Below are 19,429 nucleotides of genomic sequence, written 5' to 3' on the forward strand. Positions count from 1 at the left end.
GATGGCGCATGTCGGTAGGCCAGCTAGGAGGCAGTCGCAGTAGTCCAGGCGTGAGGTGACAAGAGCCTGCACCGATACCTGTGTCTCCTCTGTGAGGAACCAAATCTGCAGAGGTGGGTAGATAAATAAAAAGCTCCAACGCCTGTGTGGGCGTGGGAAGCAGCCGCGGGGCCGAGATGTCATCTCCCCTGAAAAACAAGAAACACACTGAGGTCAGTAGATCATTATCTGAGGCGTACCTCCATGGAGGCTGCACTCCCATCTGCACGTTTGCTGTCTCCCAACAATGACATTCACAGAGCAAAAAACACTACACACACACAAACACACACACACACACACTCTCACACACTCTCACACTCACACACTCTCACTCTCACACTCACACACTCTCACACTCACACACACACACACACACTCACACACTCTCACACACACACACACACACACACACACACACACACACAAACACTATCACACACACACTCTCTCTCACACACTCTCTCACACACACACACACACACACATACACTATCACACACACACACTCTCTCTCACACACTCTCTCACACACACACACACATACACTATCACACACACACACTCTCTCTCACACACTCTCTCACACACACACACACACACACACACACACACATACACATACACTATCACACACACACACTCTCTCTCACACTCTCTCACACACACACACACACACACATCAAAAAGAGGGATGCAACTGTTGGAGCAAGCGATCCCTGGCCTGCTCAGGTCAGACAGTGTGACACATCTGCAAAGCATCTGGGAGGCTTTTGTTCCATGTTGTGTGGACAGCCACTGGGCTGATTGACAGCGTGACGTGGACAAGATGCACTCATTTTGTTTTAATGAAAGAGAGAGAGACAGTACAGTGTTCACACAGTGTCAGTCCACTGCCCTGCAGGCAGCAGAGCCTGTCTGATAAAGACTTTCTTGTGTGTGTGTGTGTGTGTGTGTGTGTGCAGTAACTTGTTAAACAAAGACAGAGCACGCAGTGATTTGTTTTCCAGACCTTTCAGGTAAGATGACCCCCCCCCCCATGGTAATCTGCCATGTCCTTGTGTAATTCGTCATGCATTTTGGGGGTTAGTAACATGAAACAGGAGGGCACGTAATGCCACCTTGAAACAGATGCATTGCTCTGGTCCTTGTCAATCTCAGTGTCTTCATTCCATTTTGGAATCAACATTTTTTGGCAGTGGCCCTACAAATTCCTTTTCGTTGAAACTGAAGTGCGTTCCCTAATGAGTGTATCCTGTTTCATTGTTTTCCCTCCTGACCTCCTCCATGGCGGACATTGTTCGTGAGAATGTTCTTGTCTTGCTCAGAGAAACTCAACATTATCAGTCATCAGTTACATTCCCCAAATGTCTGTGGGGGAGTTTATCCGAACATTTGAACAGATGGTTGCTGTTATTTTTCTTCTGCTAAACGCACACTTACGTGAGGTGACATGTCTGATCCTGCAGCTCATAGAAGCCACAGTTATCTTTCCTCCACCGCATCATGCTGTTTCCCCCTGTTTTCCTCGCTGGGTATCTTCTCAATGTACAATGTGTGTGTGTGTGTGAGGCAGACAGATTGGGTCACGAGTATTTTAATACAGATATACACTGTATGCGTCTCTGTATACCTTCTCCGTCAGCAGACAGTGAATGCTGTGTTGAAACAGCCCGATTCTCCCACAGCGTGTTCAAAGCTTTTCACCCACTCAGACAAAGACTTTCCCATGCTGCCTCATTATCATAACAACACGGCCTCTCTCCATCACACGGTGTGAATCTGTCTCCCACACACACACACACACACACCCTTTGGTTCCCACAACTATAGAAAGACGAGTTCAGGACATGTGGGTCTCTGTGCTCCGTGTCTCACCAGGAGATCATGAATCATGCCACAGAAAAAGGCTCTACTTGTGAACCGTGTAGTGACGTGGCACTTGCACATATCGTCAGTGTTTCTGTATCATTATGATGGTTGGAATTAAGCGGATTACCGTGATGTGCTGTGCGTGCGCTGAAAGAATCATTGGTGACTGCATCAGTCCGACTGTGACTCCACAGACTGTCGCACTGTTGGAGGTTAAACTTATTTTCTGTAAGAAAAGGAAGAGGGCGGTCAAATCCAGCGTGTCTTCACTCGGACAGATGTACGAAGGTTTGTCGTCTGTGACTGCTCAGGGGTAACACTGTCTTTTACTAGAGATCTTTCTGTTTTTTCAGATTATCATTAACATATTCATATTATTGACATGTTACCAAGATAAAAGAAATACTGGGTTTCAGAGTCAAAATATGTTCTTAATTCCTAAAATATATACATTTCTTTAAAATCCCCTATCAGGAATTTGGGCCTGAACGACATTTGTTGTCATGGTAACAGTAAGGAATATGCCGCTCGTTTGGGTTAGGTTTAGCCACGAATCACGAAAAGATCGTGATTGAGTTACAGTAAATGAGCACTTCCTTCAGGTCAGTATGACCTTCGTAGTCATGGCTACAGTAGTAAACAGGAAGTTCAGCTTGTGGAACCTTCATGGATGAAATAAATAATGATGACGGTTGATTTGACATGAGAGTCCATGTCCAACCACCCTGACCTGCTCCCAACATGTCATAATTGTTAGAGGTCACTTGTCAATCAAACAGATTTGGCACTTTGACACTGCTTAAATATTAATGTCTCTTCTGGCATGGACGTCAGTGCCAATGAAAGGAGTTTTGTATTGCGAGGTCTTTCTTTAATCATTTGACAGCCAGGAAAGTATACTGCAACATGTCCTGTTGCAAAAAAGTGTTTTCATGTGAAAACATTCTGAAGAGGTAGAGACACATGCCGGTTGCATCAGGAGTGTCACTCCCCTTACAGCCCTGGCTCGGCATCACAGGGTGAAAGCCGCCTGCTCAGGCATTCCCACATTCCGGCACATAATGGACTGAGAGCAGTGTGGGAAAAAACGTGCACGTCCAGTAAAACAATGATAGAGCTTTGTTTTGTCCGGTCACCTGCTGGGATGGGTCCAGTGAGGAGGCTTGACTGAATATGAATATGGAACAGATAAAAAGTGCGTGCGTGCGTGTGCGTGCATCCTTGTGCGTGCGCGTGCGTGTGCGTGCGTGTGTGTGTGTGCGTGTGTGTGTGTGTGTTTGTGTATGTGTGTGTGTGCGTGCATGCGTGTGCGTGCGAGCGTGCGTGTGTGTGTGTGTGTGCGTGTGTGGGTGTGTGTGTGGGTGTGTGTGTGAGTGTGTGTGTGTGTGTGAGTGTGTGTGTGGGTGTGTGTGTGTGTGGGTGTGTGTGTGAGTGTGCGTGTGTGTGAGTGTGTGTGTGTGTGAGTGCGTGCGTGTGTGTGTGTGTGTGTGTGTGTGCGTGTGTGTGTGTGTGTGAGTGTGTGTGTGTGTGTGCGTGCATGCTTGTGCGTGTGTGTGTGTGCGTGTGTGTGTGTGTGAGTGTGTGTGTGTGTGCGTTCATGCTTGTGCGTGTGTGTGTGTGTGTGTGGGTGCGTGTGTTTGTGTGCGTGCGCGTGTGTGTGTGTGTGCGTGTGTGTGTGTGTGTGTGTGCGTGTGTGTAGGTGAAACAGTGCTGAGGCAGTGGTTTCTCTGCTGCCGGCTGTGCGGTGTGTTTCCTGTGCTTTGTCTCTGTCTCTCACACTGTGGGGGGTTCCCGTATGACAGACTCTGTGTTCAAATCACAGCTGAACCGGTTCAGGTTTGTTTTTGTTTTTTTTACATCGCATGAAATGACAAAGTGTTTTGTGACACTGCTGAAAACAAACAAGGAACATGAAAATAACACCTCTAAAATGTGGTCAAATCAAACAGCTCTGCAGTAAATAGGACTCCGGCAGCGTCTAAAAATTCAACGGGAATGCGTCGTATTCAACACGACGTAGAAACATTGAGACTCACGGAGGTCGGTCCACCTCATAAACTATGGAACTATATTTAACTCATTCAGAGTTGATTATACATATATGAACACAATTTATGTGAATAAGTTCTTCTGAATATTACACACTGTAGCTTTAAATGTTGAGTAATCTAACGATTATAGTTTTTTAAAAATGAAAAGAGCATTACAAAAACAACGACACTGCTGGCGTGCTCCTGATTTCATACAGTCTATGGTCCAGACGGACAGAGAGAAATATGTGTTGCAGGCACGGAAATTCGTGCATACATTGGTTTTAAAGTCGTGTTGAGCGTCAAGAAAAAAAGTGGAAATTCGTGGAAATGAGGATTTTCAATATTGCTTGACAACACATAGCCTAAGGACGAATCACTTAAATGAGCAAATACGTTTTGGATTCGTTGTAGCCTCATCTCAGTGGCTTTTTTCTCTTACGTTGCTGTATTTTTAATCTGCATCTAAATTCAAGAACCAGCGCAATAAGAGTTTGTTTTGATCCTACGCTCATCTTTTTGTGAAGAAAGTCTGTATGGACAGAGCCCTGAGCTCGTCTCTATTATGATTTGGTGCCATATAAATACGATTAACCTAACGTGATAACAATGTGAGCAAGGGGCTCCGGCTGTGGAACCAGTCAGGTCAAAGGTCACCCGCCACTGTTGACTCGCATGGAGGTCAAATCTCATGGTTGTCATTGTGAGTGGAGGTTCTCTCGGCTGTAGTCTGGCTCCGTTCACATGGCAGCCAGACTTGATTTACCCCCGAGCAGAAGACACAGAGAAAACAGAACCATCTGTGCAGTTGTGGAGTTGGTGGAAAACACAATGGACCAAATCGGAGCTTGCATTTAAATTGCAGAATTGCTTCTCAGAGGCTTCAAGACAAAAAAACCCCCATCTGACATCAGCCTCTCTCTAATATCCCCTTGTAAAACAAGAAAGCCGTGTGAGCACACCTTTCTCGTTTGGGAAAAAATAGCTCTGTTAAAAATAGGGACGAGTCTTTTGATACCAACACCAAGTCCAATCCACTTTGTGTTTGCCTTCACAGAGCGGTACAGCGGCTGCGTGTCTTTGATGGTTTCCTATAATATTATGAACGGTGTGCTGTAGTGTTAAGTATTTTGTACTTGTACAGTGTGGATGTGCTGTTTTTTTGCCCCTTGCTGCAGAAATAAAGTCCTGTGGGCATTTAGCGTGCCGCCGTGCGCCCAGAGCACATTGTTCCAAAAGAACTGGTCTTTGTTCGTACTGTGTGTTCATTGGCTGTGTGTTCATTGTAGTCTTGCTCTAATGCTATTTTTGGACGACAAAGGCTTTTTCCTGGCACGCCACCCGTGCAGGTCAATTTTGTGCAGTCTGTTTCTGATTGTAGCCACATGCACTCTACCTGCAGGTGCTGTGTTGAAATGTCATGGAGCATTCCCACTGAAATCAAACGTTCTGCCGTTGAGCTGAATTTTCTGGGGCGGCCATTCCTGGACAAATTGGCAGGTGTCTGAAAGCGACGCCGCTTGTACATGATTTCCCTGAAGTGTTATAAATGATTACACTATCTTAAAGATGTTTTTAAAACTCTTGCCAGAATCATGTGCATCCACAACCTTTTTACTCTGAAGGCTCTTTATATATTGAGATGATGACATCACTCTCTTTAATAGCAAAGTCAGAGAGTGCAATGGCCAGGGGAGCGCACATCTTTGGCAGTTGGCAAGCATGTTGCGCACGGGCGCAATGCATTTCCTCTTTATTTCAGTGACAGTGCGACTCACAGGTGAATCAGTATTAACAGATCTGCTTAAGTCCGTCACTTAACCCCTGCTGACGCTGATAAAATATACACTTTATTTTCTGGATACCCTTTAACGCCGTTTTCATGAATGAACTCTTCCTGACATGAGGCAGGAAGCGAAGCCTTATATGGTATTTTTGGGACGTTGATTATGCTAATTTGCTGTCCGCGGGCACGCTCGCAGTTGAAAATCATCCTGTTTACGCATGTAATTTACACATTTTTCTGAAGATAGAAGCGTTTGATGAATCCCACGAGGCCTGTTCTTAGGAACTCACGGCACGAACAGTTGTAGGAGAAATTTTGGATTAGAAAACGAACATGTTCTTGCAGGAGGCCCAATGTCTTTGTCATCCAGGAACTTTCTACACACTGTGGCCACATGGCGTCAGGCATTGTCCTGCACCAGGAGGAACCCAGGCACCACTGCACCGGCGTAACATGTGACAATCACTTTGAGGATTTCATCACAGTCCCACTCATGCCCCTCATGCCACCCTCATGGAGTCTGTTTCTGACAGGCTGGTCAGAAACATGCACACCAGTAGTACCTGCTGGAGGTCATGTTGTAGGGCTGTGGCAGTTCTCCTCCTGTTCCGAGTCACACAAAAGGAGCAGATACCGGTCGTGCTGCTGGGTCGATGCCCCAGTACGACCCTGTCCAGCTCTCCTCCTGGTATCTCCTCCATGACACCGCAAACCTTCTTGCGACCGCACGTATGGAGGTGCCATGCTGGAGGAGCTGGACTAACTGTGCAACCTGTTTGGGCTGCAGGCCTCGTGCTACCAGTGGTGACAAGGACACTAGCAGAACACAAAGCTAGAGAAGGACCAGTTAGGAAGGAGAAGGAGAGAGCAACTGTCTGTAGCCACCACCAATGATTATGAGTAATGAATTTGAGTATATCACCTTTATTAATAGGCAGTAGGCACTGCGTCAAAGATGGTCAAAGGTTTTCCTGGCTAACACTCTGACATGGTCAAAGTTGAGCGGAAACACAAAAACATATAGAAAGCTCCCCTCAGGTCAACTTCAGGTCAGCTGTGCTCTCATGACTCTCCTCTAATACCTGTTTGCCCCCTGCTAGGATTGTATTGAAGCACATATTTCATCATCCCCTGTGAGGTAAAGAAGAAAAAATGACTAGCCTGTAAGTAGAGGGTTGTTGGCTTGAGTCCCAGGACCAGCTGGGGAAACGTGAGGAAGGAAGGTTGGAGTTCAGCTGCAGCCCCTCCTTGGCTCCTCCTGAGCCTCCACAGCTTGTTTTTGAGGTGTCCTCCTTGTGCAAAACACTGAATTCTTCCTTCATCTTGCTCCATGTGTGTTGCTGAAAATGATCAGCTTTGTCAGCTCTGTGCAAACAAAATGCATACATGATTTTATGAAATATTCCTTCTTTTCTACATTAACGGAAAACGACAGACAGACAGACAGGATTGGACTGGACTAGTGCTGACTGACTGTAATTCAAGGATCTCCACTAACCTCTGCCTTTGTCAGTACTGCCTCGTGTGTGTGTGTGTGTGTGTGTGTGTGTGTTTGCCCTGAGGTCAGCACTGCCCCAGTGACTTTGGCCTGCTCTTTGTCTTATGGCTAGTCCATGTTTGGTTTAGTTCAAAAGGTCAAATCAAATGAAAAAGGTCAACCTATTAACCAATCACATCTCTTCAAAAATACCACCGTTACTTCTGTTCTGTCATGACTGTTTCTATCTTTTTTATTCTTAGCATGGACACGTTCACAGTAAAGTGAACGGCACTAAAAAATAGTTTAATATATTACATAATAAACCAAAAAATAGGAGTTGCAAGAGAAAAGGCTAAGGTGCAGTGTACGAAATGGATATGTATTTGATTTCATAAAAGACCATGTTGTCAAACTGGAAAGTCTTCAGCTCTGATTAAATAGAACTGAGGGTCGCAGCAGTTCTCTGGCTCTGCTCCAGAGCAGGTTACGTTTGAGATAAGGGATCAAAACTTATCAACAGCCCAACTGCTGACCAATCAGATCACTAGAAGACCAGAGAGACTGGGACAAAAGAGGTTTAGAGCAAAGTGACAAATTATAAAGCGCAGCAGATATTTATTTCATGTGTCTGTCAGTGTGAGGTTCTTTTTATGAACCGGCAGCAACATGAGAGGTTTCCACTGTTAAGGAAATGGAAGGACCACAGGAGAAAGGTTTTTTTTAATTAGTCGAGGCCCTGAACAATAAAAGATGGCTGGGATTACAAAAAAGTCAGAAAAACCTTAGCTAACAGAATCAATCAGTTGTAATAGACAACTCAGTCCAAACACCATTTAAGGTTGAAAGTATGAAAGTACGAACAGTCTACGTGATGCAGGAGGCTGCGTCCTGACCACGTGGTCACGTCACTTCACCGGCCTGGACTGCTGCGCCCGCTGCCGAGGAGGAGAGTCCCCCCTGAGTTGTGGGTACACAGCGGCTCCGTCCCGGTCCCTCACGGAGCTTAAACAGGCGTCGAACCGAGCCAGCAGCCTCGCGTCCGCCTGGCACGACCACGGCTGCTCGCCCGGGGCCTGTCTCCGCCCCCCCCTGGTGGACCTCTTTGTGGTGCCTTCGACCCTCTCCTGCGACGTCCCCTCTGGTTCTAAAGCAGAACTTCTAATAAACAGAGGGAGCATTTATCACACTGAATCAAGTGCACAACCATCTGTCTCGTGTGTGATATTTGTACGTGGTGCAGAAGAGTGTGTGTCAGACATGCGGTGTGTACAGGGCAGCACAAGGAGTGTGAGCGGAGATGGATTAGAGCCAAGGTCACAGGGAGGCTTTCTGCCGCGACACATCTCTCCGTTCTCCACGAGGGGCGTTGAATCAGAAGCAACTGGACCTGGTTGTCGTTCCTCGGAGACGTTTCACCTTCATCCAAGAGGCTTGAAACGCTGAAGAAGCCTCGTGGAAAACTACGACCTGGATGAATGAGAATCATCCTGCGTTCCTTCTCTGGTTCTTGCTCATCTGTCGTCCTGCCTCTCTACCCAATACGCCACGAACTGCATTTCTTTCTGCCTTCTAACTTTACCTTCTATCCCAACTGACAGCAGCATGGCACGTTTGGAAAGCGATCTCCGGTGCATATACATTGTCGTAAAAACAGCATCCTCTCTTACAGTCTAGGCCATTAGCATTTGGACAGTTTTGAAAAAGTATGGATACTTCATTGCAGAGGCTTTCTGATATATATTTTCCTTTTTCCAGCATCATCATTGCCATCTTCACTTGCATGGTCGTCTCTTTATTCCTAATGATGACAGACAAACAAACTCACAATCTAGATACCCCCAAAACATTGAGTAGCCTGTGTGTGTGTGTGTGTAAAGCCATGAGCACGTCAGCCAATAAGGACAGAGAATTCTGTGATACTTCATTTGATTTTCATTCACTAAAAAAAGTAAACTGTTTACGTTGTGTGGCCTTGAGCTCAGGCCCAGATCTCATCAGACTCGACTCTCTTTGTTTCTCCTGGATCAGCGGGCTACGTCACACAGCTGGAGAGCAAGGTGAAGATGCTGGAGGACGAAAACAGGCAGCTGCTGTCACAGGTAAGTGACGTCGTAGTCGCCGAACCCTGTCACCACTGTTCACGCAGTACATGTCCACATCTACAGTGGTTTGCTGGTCTGACCAAGCCTTATCTGATTACCGGTGTAAATGTTTGTGGGAATTATGAATGAGGCCTCGGAGGAGCGATCGGTTGGTGCGAGACTGCTGTGAGGGACGTGTGTGTGACCGTGTTCACTTTGGTCTGGGATCATTGATTGTTGCATCAGAAGCAAGTGGGACGAGGAAACAGGACAGAGACACTGCATCAGCGCTGATTCGCCATCAGGAATCCGAGCTTCCTGCAGCAGACGCAGGACATCCTATCTCACCTGCCGATCAATCCCCTCCCGATTTACTGCGAACGCAGCAGTCTACTGCGCCTCCTGTCGCCATAGGAACGCACACTGTTCCCCGCCTCAGCAGCGCCGCTGCTTCCTCGCACACCTTCTCTGCTTCTTCTCCGTATTCTTTTCTTATTGTTTCTTGCTCCCACAGTGTAGCCCTGTTTTCTTCTCCTGTCTGTTTAACAATGACTGTGACTCCTGCCTCTCCAGGGCGCTGCTCGAACCCCCTCTCCCCCAGGGCTCTACAGCCCCCCAGGGCAGAAACCAGAGGCGATAGTCCACGCAATGAAGGTACAGTATACCAGACAATCTGCCTGTGTGAGCAGATTCTACGATTTAACACCAAACTAAAGCTAATGATGAATAAAAGAAGCAAGTGTTCACATCCTGCACTCAAATATTGCACTTTTACTTTAATAGTAATACAACAATATGACAGTACTTTACAACGAGTAGAATTCCTTTGTTCAAAATACAACTCCAGTAAAAGGGTCCTCAGAAAAATGTACTTCAAGCATCAGTAGTAAAGTAGCTCAGATCAATAATCAAGAGTCGTCAATGTGCTTCGGCAGCATTAATCCAGGTGGAGCAGTAGAAAGAAGTTAAAAGCATAACTACTTTATATGCACGCAGATAGTTTGGTCCAGTGGGACGGATTCACTGACCTGGTCTCAGTTTGTGGACTCATTTGACCTCTTTATGCCTCAACATGAAACCATGTGACAAGTTTGGAGGTTAAGCTGCCGACATCAGAAATGACACAAAGGGCCCCGAAGTAACAGTGTTGATATAAGGGCTAAATCACATTTAAACTTTACGGTCAATTGTATTGGATTATTATATTTATTTATTTATGTAAAACGTTAATTTTTTTTATTTTTCTGGCGTCATCTGGTGGTAAAATTGCAAACCGCAACCAACTGAGCACCCGACACTGGACACTTTGTGGTGGCGCACTGCTGATTCCATGTCCTGTTTCCGGCAACGTCTGAAAATTCAACGCGACTGCGTCGTATTCTGGACCGTTTTCTACAACAACTGTATTCAACACCACATAGAAACATGGAGACTGACATGGAGTTCGTGTCCACCTCATGTAATTGATGAAAAAACATTGTGATTATACATATATGAACACAGCCATATTCAATTTTTGTGAATGATTTCTTCTAAATGTTACACACTGTAGCTTTAACCTGCACCTAGTAACCGGTGACTTAAGCTGTCAGATAATGCAAACAGGACTGTACATCAAAAATGGACGTACCCACCGGGTCTGGAAAGTGCCCGAAACATGTATTCTCTCTCGGCAGAGGGCGACTTCCCTGGCTGCAGAAAGAAGTCTGTTTCTTCAGAAACACTTCTCACTTGATTTATAAAGCTAGTTAATGCACAATGTAAAAGAGGAAATTGCGAAATGAGGAGGTATAAGTGGAGGTGGGACTGGATTGTTGTCATAAGGTTGTGTTGCATTAATAAACAGCAGCTGCACCCTAGTGGCTAAAGTAGGTTAAAGCAGTCCCTGTTCATGAAGGCTATTATATTTGATATATTATGTACTATGCGTGCCCCGTGTATTTGGGGTTCTCCAGCTTCCTCCCCCAGAATGGGGACATGCAGAATGGGGTTAGGTTGATTGGAGACTCTAAATTGACCGTAGGTGTGAATGTGAGAGTGAATGGTTGTCCGTCTCTGTATGTGGCCCTGTGATAGGCTGGCGACCAAATAATAATAACACTTGACTTAACATCACACGAAGCTTTTTGATGCTATTTAGTCTGTGTGTGTGTGTGTGTGTGTGTGTGTGTGCGTGCGTGCGTCCGTGCGTGCGTGCGTGCGTGCGTGTGCGTGCGTGTGTGTGTTTGTGTGTGTGCAGGTGTTGGCAGTCCATGAGAAGCTGGACAGGCAGAGCTCGCAGGAATACGACGACGATCTCAGCGAGAAGGAGAAGGCCATCGTCAGAGAGATGTGCAACGTAGGTTCCTTTCTTTCTTTAAATTCTGCGTTGTCCTGCAGGTGTCGTATATAAAGGACTACTAAATGACCGATGAACGTAAAATGGTTGATAATCATAAACCATGATTTAGAATTTAAAAAAGAACATTATTTATAATCATATAGCATGACTATTAATCAAATGAATGATTTCTAAAGATGAACCAAGGCTGATAAGTTATAACCATATATCATAATTAGTACTATACAACGTGACTGACATTGTTGAGATTAAAAAGAAGAAAAAAGTTGGAGCAAAATGCCTTCAAATGAACAGACATTTTCAGTGGAAAGGCCAAAGCTAGCACTGTCAGCGAGAGCACTGATGAGGCAGTGAGGAGTATTTTTATTACTATTAAAATGACTTCCTAAAAAGGTTCTACATACTCCATCCCAAATCCCAGGTCGAAATCTTTTCCCAGTACATGGTGTTGTATCTCCCCCTCAGGTGGTTTGGAGGAAGCTGGGCGATGCTTCCGGCTCCATGCCGTCCGTCCGACAGCAGCTCTCAGGAAACCAGCTCAAAGGGCCTTCGCAGATGTCAGAGTCCAAGTGAAGCCCCCAGAGGTCCCAGCAGCCCTGCAATCCCAGTTTGGACAGGAAGCTTTTCAGCCCAGTGTTTCCTGTCTCGACTCTATAAAAAACAGACGTCATCACTAGGTCCGGAAAGTGAAGCCAATGCGGAAGTGCCTAAAAACCTGTATTGTCTGGAATGGCCAGCAGAGGGCGACTTGCAAAAAAGAAGTCAGCTCCGTAGAAGCCTACGAGAAGATGACTCTACTTCTCACTTGATTTATAACGTCTGTATACATTCTCCTGCGGAGGTTATGGGTCAATCTATAGTTCAAGTCTTCTTCAATACAGCACGATGTTCATTTCGTTAATGATGGTCTCATTTGGATTTTTTAAAAATGGAGGATACAGCACCGTATACCTTGGAGCATGCATACCCTGTGATTGACAGCTAATACCGTCCAATGGGGGCAGGTCACGTGTAGGTGGACATGCAGTTGACGATCTCTCGGTCAGGCCCATCCGCCAAACTTCCAAACATGGTCACTTCTGGTTTCAAAAAAACCAAGATGGCGCTGGCAAAAATGCTAGCTCCCAAACCAATGGGTGACGTCATGGCGGGTTGCCACTTAGCTGCTGAATTACAGCTTCTTCAGTCTGAGGTCATGATGGATATACATCTTAGTTCAACCGAGATGTAGAACTCAAATCCAAACCCTGCAAGACTATTTCTGTTACCAAGACAGAAACACAGACACATTCTATGGAAGTCATTCGAAGCCTTGAAGTCCAAATGTGAGCAATGTGGACTATGCCTGGTTGGAACCGAAGCAATGTACACAAACACTCAATGAGGTTTTCTCTGCTTTTACATTTCCTTCCATTAATCTGATTGGTTAACCTCAGCCCCCATCAAAATGTTCATTTCTTTTCTTTTAGGCTACATGACCTTGGAGTGGTGTTGTTCACACTGTAAATGCACAGCAGGAATGGAAAAAGCTCTATTAATGTCTAAAGTTCACATGTCAATTGGTACAGGTATTAAGAGATAGATATTCAAGATACTTTAGATAATTAACTTGTGTGCACTAGATATTAAAATAATCCCTCATCTTTCATGACTTACGGAGCTCCGTAGCAATTTGATTGGATAAAACTCTCATTGCGTCACCGATTACTGTCAAGAATTATGCCGCCTTCACCACTAATTGCCTTCAAATGGTAAAAAATGGTAATCAGTTTCTACCAGGCCTGGGCGATATGGAAAAAAATCTTATCGCGATAATTATCGATATCGATATATAGCACTATATAAATCTAATGACTAATTCTGTCACACTTAAAGGTTGTGAGATGTGTCCGTCGGGACGTCTTCTTCGGTAACGCTGTCGCTCGAGTTAACATTTCCTGTCGTCATTTTCTCTTTTACCTTGCTCCCACTCCAGACGGACTGATGTGCGCGACCGCAGTAGCCCAAACATTAACGTGCTTCTCCTACGCTCTGCTGTGTGCCTCAACCTAACTTGATCGCTTCGGCACGCCGCTATTCTCTTTTTATTATTGGCTGTTCGTGTTGTCGGTCAAAACAGGGATGGGACTAGTTCTATCCAAGTTGTATCGACCATGTCCTATATTTCTATCGAGGAAAAGTTATTTTGCGATAATTATCTTTATCGTTCTATCGCCCAGCCCTAGTTTCAACACAAATTGAATATACAAGGGGCAGCATACAGGAAGTAGATTGGGTTAGTGTGACACAGCATATTTTGTGCTGTATAGTCATGAATTTCAAATCATTTGGGAGTCATTGAGATTAGGGCTATTATCACATACACATAACCATGATGTTTAAAAATAATCACATATTGACATTGATAATAATCAATGCACATGAAAATATAATTTCCAGAATTTCCCAGCTTTGGATCATTAAAGTATCTATCTATCCATCTATCAATCTTTCTACAGTATCTAAAGAACACCTCTTCATTCATTGCAAGCGTCTTTCTACCTTGAAGCAGACAACACATCAGGCTCACACTCCAACATAGAAGCTATTAGTGTTTTGAGTGTAATTAAAAAGCCCAAAAACAAAAAAAGTTAAAGATACATCGACTGAAAGCATTAAAAAAGTTTTCCTATACAGTACATGATGCAATAATTCCTATGGCGGCAATAGTGAAATGTCTGATAACATGATAGTTCATGAATTACGTTTTCCATAACTAATTATATTGAATATTATGCCCTAATCTTGTCACAAGTTGTTTTGTTATGGAGTAAAGCACAAATGAAATACATGAGTAGACTTGTGGACAGTGGGCTGTAAATCTGTACCTTTGTTGAAAACCCTTTCTACATTACACACAAAGCTGCTGACTGTTTCTATTTGTGGAGAGCATAACGTTGTGTTTGAAGAATGTTGAAATGTTTAAAAAGAACAGAATTGGGACATTGTGAATGCACTGCTTGTTTTGACACTGAGTTGTTGGGCTCTATCTTGAAAATCTCAGCTCATGGTCTCAAACTACTGAACAAGTGTCCGAATCCACTATTGCTAGTTTGATGGCTGAAAAAGGAAAAGGTTTCTGCTTCATCTCCATTGTTCCAAATGGTTGTTTTGGGGACATAACCTGCAACAAACCACCAATAAGTACATCTGCCCATTCCCTTTAACCGCCGGGTGCACTTGCACATTGATATTATAATGGTGGATGCATGAGGACGAGCGAACGCTGCACTGCAGAGGAAATGTTTTCACCCATGGGTGCTTGGGCGTGCATTTGCTGTTTGAACAATATCAGTGAAGGACAGTGTGAGGCCCATTCCCTCAGACTGAGATGCGTATTGCAGAGAAAAGACCTGAAGAAGAAGAAGCAATTTATTAATACTTATACTGTAGGTTATCATTCAGTGGAATTCCTGTATATTTTCGAGGATGTATGAAGCTGAAAATGTACTTGAGCAATATAGCTTGATGACATGAAACATTTGAGATGGTTTTAAATAAAATGTCAATATTCTTTCTTAATACATGTGTGTTGTGTCAAGCTTTGGCGGAGGTACAGACGTGGACAAAATTGTTGGTACCCTTCCGTTATAGAAAGGAAAACCCACAATGGTCACTGAAATAACTTGAAACTGATAAAAGTAATAATAAATAAAAATTTACTGAAAATTAACTAAAGAAAATCAGACATTGCTTTTGGAATGTGGTTCAACAGAATCATTTGAAAAAACAAACGAATGAAACTGGCCTGGACAAAAATGATGGTACCCCTAGAAATGATTGAAAATAATTTGATCATAGCGACATATTAAACTAAGGTGTGTCCTGTAATAAGCATCACAGGTGTCTTCAAACTTGTAATCAGTCAGTCTGTCTATTTAAAGGGTGGCAAGTAGTCACTGTGCTGTTTGGTATCATGGTGTGTCCCACACTGAACATGGACCACAGAAAGCTAAGGAGAGAGTTATCTCAGGACATTAGAAAGAAAATTAGAGACAAGCACGTTAAAGGTAAAGGCTATAAGACCATCTCCAAGCAGCTTGATGTTCCTGTGACTACAGTTGCACATATTATTCAGAAGTTTAAGGTCCACGGGACTGTGGCCAACCTCCCTGGACGTGGCCGCAAGAGGAAAATTTATGACAAATTGAAGAGACGGATAATATGAATGGTAACCAAAGAGCCCAGAACAACTTCCAAAGAGATAAGAGGTGAACTCAGAGTTAAGGTACATCAGTGTCAGATCGCACCATCCATCGCTGTTTGAGCCAAAGTGGACTTAATGGAAGACGACCGAGGAAGACTCCACTGTTGAAAGCAAATCATAAAAAAGCGAGAATTGAATTTGCCAAAATGCATATTGACAAGCCACAAAGCTTCTGGGAGAATGTCCTTTGGACAGACGAGACAAAACTGGAGCGTTATGGCAAGTCGCATCAGCTCTATGTTCACAGACGCAAAAATGAAGCATACAAAGAAAAGAACAGTGTACCTACAGTGAAACATGGAGGGGGCTCAGTTATGTTCTGGGGCTGCTTTGCTGCATCTGGCACAGGTTGTCTTGAATCTGTCCAGGGTATAATGAAATCTCAAGACTATCAAGGCATTCTGGAGCGAAATGTGCTGCCCAGTGTCAGAAAGCTTGGTCTCAGTCGCAGGTCATGGGTCCTCCAACAGGATGATGACCCAAAACGCACAGCTAAAAACACCCAAGAATAGCTCAGAACAAAACATTGGACTGTTCTGAAGTGGCCTTCTATGAGCCCTGATCTAAATCCTATTAAACATCTGTGGAAGGAGCTGAAACATGCAGTCTGGAGAAGGCACCCTTCAAACCTGAGACAGCTGGAGCAGTTTGCTGACGAGGAGTGGGCCAAAATACCTGTCGACAGGTGCAGAAGTCTCATTGAGTGTTATGTTATGTATGTAAATCACTTGACTGCAGTGATTGCCTCGAAAGGTTGTGCAACAAAATATTAAGTTAAGGGTACCATCATTTTTTCCAGGCCAGTTTCATTAGTTGTTTTTTTTAAATGACTCTGTTGAACCATAATTCAAAAGCAATGTCTGATTTTCATTAGTTAATTTTCAGTAAATTTTTATTTATTATTACTTTTGTCAGTTTCAAGTTATTTCAGTGACCATTGTGGATTTTTCTTTCTTTAACGGAAGGGTACCAACAATTTTTTCCACGTCTGTATGAGCTCTCCTGGCGGGCTTTAGTTCAGTTTGTGGTTCAACGCATTTAGTGACAAACTGGCATTTATGGTTCTACATTTATTGAAGATGTTTGCCAAGTCTCACACACTTTCCATGTTAAAATGGCTCGGGAGCAAAATACCTCTATATATGGTTTTCTTAATGGCTTCTTTTAAGTGAATGTACCGAGAGAAGCAGTGGTCTGGTATATACAGTAGACATGGAAACATCCACTTCTTCTATTGTGTAAGCCAACAAACTGAATCAGAAGAGCAGGAGGGCCTCAGAATATTTAAAATATTTAAATCACGAACAAGATGCCACTTGGTTGTCAATGCCAATCAAATCATTCCAAACGAGATTGAAGGAGGGACGCTGAGCGGGCTGCAGCAGCCCCTGCTGGCAAGGAGCTGTAACTGCAAGGAAAAAAAGATGACTAAACAAATCAATTTATAAAAAACTAACCCCATCTCATTTCAGTTTCCAGAATTATTGTATATTTTTTCTAAGTGATGCACAAATTGTAGCACTTGACGTAGATAACGTCATAGAGGGACTGAAGGGATTTCAGTGATGGCAATCGTGAGTTAGACATCCATCCATCGTCTACCGCTTTATCCATTAAAGGGTCGCGGGGGGCTGGAGCCAATCCCAGCTGTCATCAGGCAAGAGGCGGGGTTCACCCTGGACAGGTCGCCAGCCTATCACAGGGCCACATACAGACACAAACAACCATTCACACTTACCGTCAATCTAGAGTCTCCAATGAACCTAACCCCATTCTGCATGTCTTTGGACTGTGGGAGGAAGCCGGAGAACCCACGCATACATGGGGAGAACATGCAAACTCCACACAGAAAGGCCCTGGTTGGTTTGAACCCGGATTTGAACCCAGAACCTTCTTGCTGAGGCGAAGGTGCTAACCACTACCCCACCGTGCAACCCTGAGTTAGACATGTCTTGGATTGTATCTCAATGGCCCTAAAGCCACTTTTGCTGTCTGTTCTTGTGCAAAATGTTTTAAAACTGGTATAAAAATGTTGTCGGTCATTCAAATTAATACAAAACTCATAAATGTTGTGCTGCGTTTTTGATATGATATCTTTAGATCGACTCTCTCTCAGTAACCCAGACTCTGACCGACTCCCAGCATCCCTGATTCTCACGCAAAAGTTAAGTCTGGTAATTTGAATCACTGTTCTGCTATCAACCCATCAGAGACACGTGAAGTAACACATTAACTCAATTAGCAAAACAATCTATTGGCTCAACACCTGAAAGTTACAAATTACATAAAAAAGACTCAAAACTATTAGATACAACAAAATGCAATGATCTTACAAAACCTTGTTGCCACTCTCGATTGGAGCTAAACTCACGTGCATCTTCCTCTCCCCATTTGTCTTCATCACTTTCTTTCTCTCCTAAATTTCTCTTGTCATCGTTTGGGCACCATTTTTTTAACCATCAATTTCTGTACGTTATTTGTGTTCTTTCAAAAAGAATATTTCACAGGAAACAACAACAACAACAACAACCATTCAGCCATTTACAAAATGATGAGCATAACAAATATAGGCGACAAAGCCCTAAGATGACACCAGCTACTTGTACAACATTGCCATCTTGAGGCTTCTTTGTGTAACTACAGCTTTTACCAGTAAGGCAAGGCAAGTTTATAGCACATTTCAACAACAAGGCAATTCAAAGTGCTTTACAAAAAACATTAAAGGGATAGTTCAGTGATGTTGAAATGGGGTTGTATGAATTACTTATGCATAGTTAATAAGTCACCTTATGGAGATGGTGATCAGTGATGAGTTTGAAGGAGAAGTTGAAGTAGCAAAAGTCACAGTCCGACTGTTGCAGAGGGGACCACCAAAAAATGTCTTTTCGCCACATTTTTAAACGTTACCAAAAAAAATATGTATATATCCGTTCAATTGTAAATTAAAGGATGTATTTTTTTCACTGCTTCAGTTTGCCACCAGACAGCCGTTTCAGTTTGCACTTTTTTTTCCAAGCGTACTTCGGCCCTTTATTACTGCGCCAACTCGCCGCGGAAGCTCAGAGTTGAACATTTGATTTGCGTAGTGATACACTGATTCTCTGCACCGGCGCGAGTGACAAGACTGTAGAGACAAAAGAAACCGACGAGAGAGGAATAGAAGGAGGAAGAGGAGGAAAAAAGATAAAGGAGGAGAATACGCTGGAAAAGAGAAAGAACAAAAAGGAGAAAGAGACAACAGGGAGAAAAAAGGGAGAGAAAAAAAAGGATAAAGAGGAAGAGAGGAGACAGAGGAGTAAAAGGCAGAAGACACAAAGAGGAGGCAGAAAGAAAAAAGGATGAAAAAAGACAAGCGAGAGAAAACATAGAAAGAAGATATACAGAGGAGAGAGAGAAAGACAAAATGAGAGAAAGACAGGAGAGAAAAATGAGGAGAACAGCTGAGCTCCTGACAGGGCTGAGGGGAGGAGTCAGACAGAAACGCTTGGTATTATTATTGTATATATGCACAGTGGATCTCAAGTATTATATATAATGCCACACTAGAGACACAC

At 43.9% G+C, this 19,429-nt stretch overlaps 1 protein-coding gene across 1 annotated transcript in view; it reads left to right on the plus strand.

The window, feature by feature from the left end:
- Window positions 1-15,188, plus strand: part of ccdc85ca (coiled-coil domain containing 85C, a) — a 17,342-nt gene extending 2,154 nt beyond the window's left edge. Inside the window, exons 2-5 of the mRNA XM_035610309.2 lie at window positions 9,236-9,306; window positions 9,862-9,942; window positions 11,528-11,626; window positions 12,095-15,188. Coding sequence (XP_035466202.2) covers window positions 9,236-9,306; window positions 9,862-9,942; window positions 11,528-11,626; window positions 12,095-12,202 — 359 coding nt within the window. The 3' untranslated portion in view covers window positions 12,203-15,188. The remainder of the gene's footprint in view (window positions 1-9,235; window positions 9,307-9,861; window positions 9,943-11,527; window positions 11,627-12,094) is intronic.
- Window positions 15,189-19,429: the final 4,241 nt, after the last annotated feature.

The sequence above is a fragment of the Scophthalmus maximus genome, chromosome 15, assembly GCF_022379125.1.
Source record: "Scophthalmus maximus strain ysfricsl-2021 chromosome 15, ASM2237912v1, whole genome shotgun sequence".
Taxonomy (NCBI): Eukaryota; Metazoa; Chordata; class Actinopteri; order Pleuronectiformes; family Scophthalmidae; genus Scophthalmus; species Scophthalmus maximus.